Source organism: Austrofundulus limnaeus, unplaced genomic scaffold (genome assembly GCF_001266775.1).
Source record: "Austrofundulus limnaeus strain Quisiro unplaced genomic scaffold, Austrofundulus_limnaeus-1.0 Scaffold120, whole genome shotgun sequence".
NCBI classification, from domain to species: Eukaryota; Metazoa; Chordata; class Actinopteri; order Cyprinodontiformes; family Rivulidae; genus Austrofundulus; species Austrofundulus limnaeus.
The window spans coordinates 1,110,742-1,121,100 of record NW_013952522.1 but is presented as its reverse complement, the minus strand read 5'-3'; the positions used below and the strand labels follow the sequence as shown (position 1 = coordinate 1,121,100).

The window sequence follows — 10,359 nt, the reverse complement described above, 5'->3', positions numbered from 1 at the left end:
GTTCAAGGGGTATGAATACTTTTGCAAACCACTGTATATAAATAAATTTGACATTGACATTGACATCATAAATTAAAAACTATTAATTTATTTCCACTATTTTAAGTTTGCTCCTATGGCAAATCATTACAGGAGGAATTGATGTGGTAATTTATCTTCTTTGTAACAAGATGTGCATGCACCAGTATAAACATTTTGGCTGTAGGCTACAATGGATTAAAAAGTATCTAGTTTTGGTGTTCCCTCACTTTATGTTGTGAACATGTTCTGTGCTGCAGTAACTTGAGCATTCATTGGGATTTGTGGCATGTGGTCACAGCTTTCTTCCGCTACTATAATCTGTTCGCCACCACTTCCTAAATTATCCACAAGTGTCAATAAAAAGGAGCTATCCTAGGTAAAATTAATATTTGTGATGTTTTTGTGCTTCTGCAGCCAAAGTGGGGAAGACGTCACTGATTATGTCTCTGGTCAGTGAGGAGTTTCCTGATGAGGTTCGTATTATCAGACAGTGCTGTTATACCTGGTGGCTTTTTATTGCACACACACACATGCTGCTTGTGTGCACGTATAGCAGAGTATAAAAATATCAGCCACGTGATGCTTGTTTTTGTTCTTAAACGTGTCTTTCAGGTTCCTCTTAGAGCAGAGGAGATAACGATTCCAGCYGATGTCACACCAGAGAGGGTGCCCACACACATTGTGGACTACTCAGGTATCTCCATCACTACAAACACTGATAWACAGACACACTCGGCACAGACCAGTTGATATTAGTCAAACAAAATCTACTGTAGCTCTTAAAGCGTTGCACTAATGAYTCCAGCTCTTGTTTAACCATTTAAGACCTGCTAATCATGATGGATCCTTTACCTCTAAAGCTAAAGTTATTTATTTATAAAGAAAATCTTAAGTAAAAATTAATTTAATAACAAAAATAAGGCTGTAGTTTAACCTAAATATTTCTAGGCTGGTAAATCAGGTTTTGTGGACGTGTTTAGATCTTCCTAGTGTTTCCAGATTGTAGAAAGATTTTTTTCAGTAAATTCTTAGATCTAAACGAGTTTGACAGCAGCAGGAAAGCCTCACAGGATGTAAAGCACTGCAATAATAACCCTTTATTTTTAACACTTTAGAAGCAGAGCAATCAGAAGAGCAACTCTATCAAGAAATATCCAAGGTAAGTTTAATTTAAATCTTTTGGTTAATGTTTATATTCACATAAACTAACTGGTGTTTGTCCTTAAAGGCAAACGTTATCTGCATAGTTTACTCAGTTAACAACAAGAAGTCGATTGAAAAGGTGAGTGCAGCTGATCAGAAGAGCRTTATGTCCAAAAGCTGAATAATACATTCATCTGTTTAGCTGAAATGTTGAAGCTGTGTTTTCTCTGTCTAAGGTGACGAGCCACTGGATTCCTCTTATAAATGACAGAATAGATAAGGACAGCAGGTGTGTATTGACATTTGTTGGATTACTTATAAATGTTACCGTTTTAGCCCGCGACAGTGGGTCAGGGTTAGAGAAAAACAAACCAGGAAACAACAACAACACTACTTAACATTAATAATGCAAACACAATTTTTGTTGTGCTTAGTTGATTGTTTATTTTCTTTATGGATTGAAAGTATTTGTTGTGCTCACCCTGGCACATTTCTATTCTTTTGAATAATAATGAGTAATCTTTTAAATAAATGAATAAATGGAATGAAATTTACTGAGCAGCTGATAAAATGTTGATCTATTACTTGTTTCTGCTCAGTAATAATAACCGTCTTTATGCAGGGTGCCATTGATTCTTGTGGGGAACAARTCTGACCTGGTGGAGCACAGCAGCATGGAGACCATCTTGCCCATCATGAATCAGTACCAGGATATAGAAACCTGCGTAGAGGTAAAGTATTGACTCTGTAAAAAACATATTCTTGAACATGAACACTGATGGATCTCACTTAAATGTTAAAATCAGGTTTTGTAAAGGTGTGAGAGCATTACCACCTTTCAATTTCAATTTCAATTCAGTTTATTTACATAGCGCCAAGTCACAACAAGTCTCTCAGAGCACTGTATATAAAAAAGAATAATCTAAAGAAGAAACCAGCAGACTGCGTTGAATCACTTCATCACAGTCTCCCATCCTGAGCAAACAGTGGAGAGGAAAAACTCCCTGCTAATCAGGAAGAAACCTCCAGCAGAACCAGGCTCAGGGCAGGCGACCATCTGCCTCGACCGGCTGGTTGAGGGACAGGAAAGAGACACAGACAAACACAGAAGAACTGGTCCGGGTGCACCTTCTTCTGGAAAAGAGACAAAGAAAAAAACATGTTATTGATAGAGATAAATCCAAAACTTGTAGTCTAAGTGAGACGGGCTGAGGTCAGGTTTGAAAACTCCCTGCAGCTCTTAAACTCGAGTCCAGATCCTGACGTTATTTACATTCTGAGTCATATCACCGCGCCCTGAGCTCTGAGGTTAAACACTGCTGATAGACTGACTGAACACGCTGAGAAGCTGGAATCCGTTCAATTCAAACTTCCCTGTCTGTGGCGTGAGGCAGCTCAGTCAYGCCTCCCTCAGACGGATTAGTTACAGTTTAAAGAGGAAGAAGAGGAGGACCTGAGGAGCGACACACAGGCAGCTGGCTCAGAGTTGGACTGTCACAGATCTGGTGTTTTACTGCTGCCTGTGTTCAGACTGGGCTGATGTTAACTCACATTACATTTCAGGTTTATCCTGGCTTAACTTTAGCTCACGGAGGCAGTTTTTCAAACAGATGCTTCAGTAAAAATCTTCAGATATCCCAAAATAAAGAAAAGATATAGGAGAAAAGTTTTATTCTGTAGCTAAAATGTGCTTCTTTTTGTGTTATAATAGTTTTTATTTGTGTTGCCTTTAGAAGCTGTTTATTGTTTTAAGAATCAAAACAGTTTTATTGTCCTGTTAYGTTTAACAATATCATCTACAAGAACTGGACTAAATTTCTTTCTTTTTTTTCCCTTTTKTTCTTCAGTGTTCTGCCAAAAATCTTAAGAACATCTCTGAGCTCTTCTACTACGCCCAGAAGGCTGTTCTCCACCCGACCGGACCCCTCTACTGCCCGGAGGAGAAGGAGGTGAGCTTCACACAGAAGACTTAAAAAAAAAAAGTGTGTGTATATATAAATGTATATGTGTGTGTGTGTGTGTGTGTGTGTGTGTGTGTGTGTGTGTATAATGTATGTATGTATATTATCAGTTCACAGATCTCTTTCTGCTGTGACATATTTAAATGTCTCCCATGAAAGTACCAGTTTTTTAAAAGTGTAAATAATCGTGCTTTTGATGCAAACTTAGATATGAGTCCAAAATATTTTGATGTGTTCAGCTGCAAGCAACCCAAATGAAATATTGAACTAGATAGTAGRGCTGCAGCTAACGATTATTTTAGTCATCGATTAATCWMTTGATTATTCTGTCRATTAATCGAGTAATCRGATTAAAAAATTCTCATCTTCTGCAGTCATTACTTAAGCTTATTTTATGACAAATACAGCTGTGAAGGGGTCAAATCTACACTTGTGACAATCCTGCTGCAATSAAAATATAATTATAATACCAGTTGTATTAATTCATGCATTTTAAGCGCCACTTGTTTGTATTTATGTGTGTGAGGTTGGAGGAGGCATTACTTAAAARCACTCTGTCACTGAATCATTTTTAACCAYCACTGAAAAAGCTAAATTAWGRTAATTCATTTTAATGGATTGAAAAACTGAATGTGATCTTTTATGTTAGAAATTTAGTAAAAAAAATGGGTGATATAAAAATGTGGGTGCTGTACATTGAGTTTTGTACAGTTCAAATGTTATTGTTAATAGTAAAAGTAAATTCATATTTTTTATTAAGACTGTTGTTAGGTTGGAGCAGGGTTCCCATTTTAGGCAATAAAATATTTAGTCTTGACTGGTTAGCTATATATAACAGCAGTAATAAATGAAGGCTAATGACAGGTTTCAAAGTCATAAAAAGCAACAGCAAAAAGGAAACAAATCCTTCTAATTTCTATAAATGCATTTTAACTTATCACCAGATTAATGTGTTTCAGCTCATGCTTTCAGTCTGTTGCACACTTAAGRCTTGTTTGGGTCACAGAACTTCCACACTGTTAAATAAATCTCTGCCAGGTAGCCACTATGATCAGTAAGAAAGAAAGGGAACGTGAAGATACCTGTTAAGTCCAGACTCGTTGGGTCCGTGCATCAGCTGTTTTCATTCCGGTGCAGAAACATCGAGGACATGCAGCGCATTGTCGCCTTTTCTTTCATTTTAAATTATCACACACTTTTCACAATTTCTGTCAATTTCTGAGCACCTCCTTTCGGGACTCTTTGTCTCCTTCTATTGCTAAAAATAGCACTCAGTATACACGCGTCAACAGTGTAACCGCTAGCGGAATCGCTAACGTTGTAGCGTTGTGTAACTCAAATAAGATTCCGACCCCCAAAAGTGCACTGATTTTAACAGGACCTATTTTTTAATCTTCAAGACAGATAATTTGCCTGGAGGATTTTTAGTAATTGAATTACTCGAATTATTCGAGGAATCGTTTCGGCCCTACTAGATGGTGTAATCTTCTTATAAAAGGCTGATGCTGTGAAYCTGCTGTATCCTCAGTGAGCAGGGATAAATGAGCTCAGGCTCTGCAGTTGTGACGAGTATTTGTTGCCTTGATTTCTGCTGCCTGTAAAGAAAATACTTGTGCTAATTTTAATACCTTTTTATCTGGCAGGGCACCACTGCTGGTGATAAATGTCATGGAGGGAATGAAAGTTACCTCTGTGTCTTTATGTTGTCTGAACCACATAATTCATTTAATGTCTGAGCAGCGCTTGAATTTAGAAAAGCGTGTGAGTACAATAAACAGACGAGTTAGAAAAAATATTTRCACCTGTTTTGTTGGTGGTGATTGCTGTTAAATTACTATTCTCAGGTGAAGTTGTGACATTATAGTAACAGCAGAGCAAAAAGAGCTGCTGGCTGGGGAAAAGGTGACGATCACAGCTTTAACATGTTTCTTCATGTAAAAGTAAACTCTGGATGTGCGTCTGCTCCTTTAATGTTTAGAAACCTCAGCTTCAAGCTGATTTACCAGAAACATTTATAGCGAGGGAGGCTTGGTGATTTATTTGTTTTTCCAGGGGAACGTACCTGATACAAGGAAATGAAGATGATTAATTATTTTTCTCTTTGTTACAGTAAAGACAGCTGAGTTAGATAACCCCACCTAATTAAYGGTTTTATTTTGTGTTCCAGCTGAAATCTGCCTGTATTAAGGCTTTAACTAGAATATTTAAAGTGTCTGACCTGGACAATGACGGGATCCTCAACGATAATGAGCTCAACTTCTTTCAGGTCAGGAATTTTAAYGTTGTTTATACAATTTATTTGTTTGTATCTATTACAGGGTTCCTGCAGATCCTTAAAAAGTCTTAAAAGTCATTGAATTCGTCAATCCAAAAATAAGGCCTTAATTAGCTTTAAAATGTCTTAAATCAGTCTTTCAGAGGTCTTAAAAATGTTAACGTATTCTAAGTAGGATGACTGTAATTCATCTCAACTATTAAAATAATTGGTAATATTTATTTATTTTTATACTGTATACATGCAGACATTCTCCTTTGACATCACTTCCTGTTACTTAGATGCAAATATCTCAACAGCTGTCCATCTGAGCAATGTGAAATTTGTTTTGTAATATGTTAATAATGTTGTCTTTTCAAAAAAGCATAAACTTTTCTTACATATTTGATGTCACAGGCACTTTAAAGTTTCATCTACAGCAAATTGGGGTTAAGACCCCACTGTAGGTCCTAAAACTCCAAATTTTGAGTCATTAAACTGACTGCTAAGAATGTTTTTGCTATATTTGATGAAAAAGCTGTTAGATATGGATAAAACAAGTGGTCTATTAGCAAAATATTTGAATACTTCAACCAAAAATACTTTGATTCATGACTTGCTGCCACAGTTTTTTTTGTCATTTGTGTTTATTATGAAATTGGTCTTAAATTTAATTTCAGTTGGCATTAAAAAGTCTTAAATTTAACTTTCTTTAAACTGTAGGAACCCTGYATTAGAAATGGTCTGTCTGTCTTTATGCTAACATCTTATTTGTCTTACATTTACACAGAGAACATGTTTCAACACACCACTGGCACCCCAGGCCTTAGAGGATGTGAAGAATGTGGTGAGGAGGAACATGACAGAYGGAGTTAAAGACAATGGACTCACACTTAAAGGTTGGACTCAACACAGAGCCGCTGCAGTCTGTGGGACACTGCAAAATAAATTATTATTGCCTCTGTTTCATTCTGCTGTTTTTATTTTAGGCTTCCTGTTCCTGCACACTCTCTTCATCCAGCGTGGTCGGCATGAGACCACATGGACGGTGCTGCGGAGGTTTGGTTACGACGACGACCTGGAGCTCACACAGGAGTACCTGTTCCCCCTGTGAGTGCAGAGTGACGTTTTATTTTCTGTATTTAAACGTTTCTACAGTAAAAACGATGGAGGATTAGGGTCACTGGAGAAAAATAAAATAAAATTCTGACTTTAATCTTAGAATTCTGAGAAAAAGGACATATTTTTTTTTCCAGTGGCCCTAATCCTCTTTTGTACGACAGTGAAGAACTAATGAAAAATAAAACCAAATCATGTTTGCAAAATCTGAATTTATGAATAAATGGCTGCACACTAGTTTTGCTAATTAACAAAATACAGAGATGGGGACTCGTGACTCAGACTTAGACTTGAGTCACACTTAAGTCCCTACTATTAGAGACTTAGACTTGCCTTAGACTTGGACCCTAAAGACTTGAGACTTGACTTGGACTAGGACCCTAAAGACTTGAGACTTGACTTGGACTTGGACCCTAAAGACTTGAGACTTGACTTGGACTTGTGGTTTGAGACTCAATGCAAGTCTTTTCACTGCCCGGCTCATAATGCTCACTCCCTAAATACACATCCATGCTTTTGTTTTCTGTTGTGTATATAATTGTTTTAAATGAAATGAATAAATTTCTAAATAAAATAAAATAAATAAACAAATGAATAAATAAAAAAGTTAATAAATAAACAAAGTACCAGTGCAAAATACAGTTAACAATACTCTAAATGCTTGATCGTTGTTATTTCAACCTTAACCTTATCTGTATTTTCAAAACAATATTATGTTTTAATAGTATTATAAAACATAATACTATGTTTTAATAATTGATTAAAATATAGTATTATAGAATATAATCTAGTACATTTAGAATACCTGTAATCAAACTGCAACGAGACTTGAACTTGAAGTCAAGAGATTTGAGACTTGACTTGGATTTTTGGTCAAAGACTTGGACTTGCAAAAAAAAGACTTGTTCACATCTCTGAGAGAATATCTRGCTCAGTTAGTAGAGCTGATACCTCTCAGCAAGCAGGTCRTCAGATCAAATCCCGGCCGAGGGACCTTTCTGGGTGGAGTTTGGTGACTTTATAAAGATCTGATTGTAATCACAGATTGACAGCTGTCCTAATTTCCTGTTTATTACTGATTGTTTGACTGGTCWTGTGTTTTTATGTAACTCAAACTGAACCAGGACCTGTTTGGAGCACAGTGATGCAAACTCAGAGATCCAGAGATCAAGAGTCAGCTGTTAATAATAATGTTTGTGTCCGTCTGTTTTCAGGGTAAAGATTCCTCCTGACTGCACCACCGAGCTGAACCACAACGCTTACCTCTTCCTTCAGAGCGTCTTTGACAAACACGACAAAGTGAGTGGATGTTCATTTTTATTTAGGAGTGTCATTGTGTCGTCACTAATATTTAGTTTTGTATTTCTGTGAGGATATCCTCTCTTTGTGTTCACTTTGGTTATTTGCATTATTTATCTTTTAATGTCCAAAAACGAGGTTTTAAACAAACCGTGTGTTGGTATTATCCAGGACAGAGACTGTGCGTTGTCACCAGAGGAGGTGAAGGACTTGTTCAAAGTGTTCCCCTACATGCCCTGGGGTCCAGACGTCAACAACACAGTGTGCACCAACGATAAGGGCTGGATCACATACCAGGGATACCTCTCCCAGTGGACGTAAGTGTTTCTAAATATACACAAACACAGACGCACTCATTAACTCGACCCAAAAACCTTCATACAAGGACACAAACCAGGCTTTCAGTGCAGTTATATTTAACTGGACTCGTGTAAATCACTGATGATTTCTGTCTCCTGCTTTTTTTGGTAGATTAACAACATATTTGGATGTGCAGCGCAGTTTGGAGTATTTGGGTTACCTCGGCTACTCAATCATCTACGAGCAGGAGTCTCAAGCCGCTGCTATAACAGGTAAAAGGCTATGAACGCAGTATATACGTCGCCGTTATCTTTGTGTATTCCTGAATTGAGTGTTTGCATTCGCCTCTCTTCCAGTGACTCGGAACAAGCGCATCGACCTGCAGAAGAAACAGACTCAACGCAGCGTTTTTCGCTGCAATGTGTTGGGCGCACAAGACAGCGGGAAAAGCGGTTTTCTTCAGGCGTTCCTCGGCAGGAACCTGCAGGTCACAAACAYAAAAACACTTCCTGATTGTTTATGTCACTGCTGTAACAACATCTAACTTTCAACTGTGGATGTTACTGCCACACAGGTGTGTTTGAACGTTATTTCTGTAGTTAGTTTTTTAAATAGAAGTGTTTCAAYTGAACTTTAATAGATGTTTTTTTTTTCAATTCAATTTATTTATTAATTTCATTAAAACAAAACAAATACATTTATATACAATATACAATAAAAAGAAAAAAATATAAAAAGAAAAATGAGAAAAAAGTTTAGAAATATATCAAAATCACAAATAAAATCAAATGAAAGGCAGCAGAGAGAAGAAAAAAATCTTATATCTGCCCCTTTTTTCCCAAGAATAAGTTCATACAACAAAAAAAATCTGTTATTAACAAAACAGATTTTAGCAGAAGTTGTCTGAAATGAATGTAACTGACTTGATTTCACAGCGACAGACATGGATCAGAGAGGACCACAAGTCATTTTACGCCATTAATACGACCTACGTTTACGGTCAGGAGAAGTACCTGCTGGTAAGAATTTTTTCCTTAAAGCGGGTGTATTATCTGCTCTCTCTTGGATTATTGTTAAATCATCACTTAGTATAAAAGTTTAGACAGAAAGTTGATTCCTCTCTTTGTTCTCTTGTTGTAACTTCTCACCTGCAGCTCCATGAGGTGATGCCAGATGTCGACTTCCTGTCTGAAACAGACCTGACCTGCGACGTGGTCTGCCTTGTGTACGACATCAACGATCCCCGCTCTTTTGAGTACTGTGCTAAAGTATACAAGGTGTGTACACTGAAACATCACCGCAGATGTGTTAACGGTTTGATTTTATAACCCACACAGTTACATTTTAAGGTTTTCGTTTTGCAGCAATACTTCATAGACAGCAAGACGCCGTGCGTGGTGATCGCAGCCAAGTCAGACCTGCATGAAGTACGGCAGCAACACAGCCTGTCGCCGCACGACTTCTGTCGCAAGCACAAGCTCCACCCACCTCAGTTGTTCACATGCAACACGACGGACGTGCCCAGCAAAGAGCTCTACACCAGAATCACCACGATGGCCATGTATCCGTGAGTAWAACACCAGAGTTTACACTTAACGCCTCTGGAGGAGAGGCTTTCTTTGCTTGTAGTTTTCAATGTTTAACTTTTTTACCTCTCTCCTGGAGGAATGGTTCTTATTAACATTAAATTAAATTAAAAACAGCTGCTGTATTTTCTTTAATATCTGAGACTGTTATTCTGCTGAAGATATAAAATTAGTTTTGAAAGTAGCTGCTTTATGTTTCTCAGAATTTGAAGAATAGTTTCCTGAATTTTCTGCCCTCAAACCAAACTGCTGAAAACGTTCAGAGGAGCTGGTCCTAACTTCTCAAAGCTCTTTGATCAGATTACACTTCAGAGTGGATTAATAAGTAATTAAGAGGATTTGCCTGTTTAATTCTAACATTTCAGTAACCCKTTAGCTAATTTGTGCTGTGCTCCAAGTCAGGACTCTAATTAGCAATATGTTAGTTTTAAAGGGATCCCCGATTAGTTGTAACATTAGACTTTATTTGATAAACAWATGTTTTAACTGTAAAATAAAGACTGTAAACATACTGTAGGATGTTTAGTTTCTATCATTTTTAAACTAAAAGTTTAAAAATACAGTATACTGTATTACACGGATGGGGCCATTTTATTTACACACAAAGCATTCTTTTCTGGGTAAATGATGACATCAACTAGGTCATCTTGTGTGAGGCTGCTAGCGAGCTATATCC

The 10,359-nt window shown here is 37.2% G+C and overlaps 1 protein-coding gene across 1 annotated transcript in view; it reads left to right on the top strand.

The window, feature by feature from the left end:
- The window catches only part of rhot1a (ras homolog family member T1a), a gene marked incomplete at its 5' end in the record, with an annotated part of 17,930 nt that overhangs the window by 2,172 nt on the left and 5,399 nt on the right, over nt 1-10,359 (top strand). The window contains 17 exon segments of the mRNA XM_014014941.1: nt 436-494; nt 634-715; nt 1,137-1,180; nt 1,250-1,303; nt 1,401-1,453; nt 1,787-1,895; nt 3,012-3,113; nt 5,293-5,391; nt 6,170-6,278; nt 6,369-6,489; nt 7,713-7,797; nt 7,969-8,114; nt 8,269-8,369; nt 8,454-8,584; nt 9,033-9,116; nt 9,252-9,374; nt 9,462-9,664. Of these exon segments, the coding sequence (XP_013870395.1) occupies nt 436-494; nt 634-715; nt 1,137-1,180; nt 1,250-1,303; nt 1,401-1,453; nt 1,787-1,895; nt 3,012-3,113; nt 5,293-5,391; nt 6,170-6,278; nt 6,369-6,489; nt 7,713-7,797; nt 7,969-8,114; nt 8,269-8,369; nt 8,454-8,584; nt 9,033-9,116; nt 9,252-9,374; nt 9,462-9,664 (1,705 nt within the window).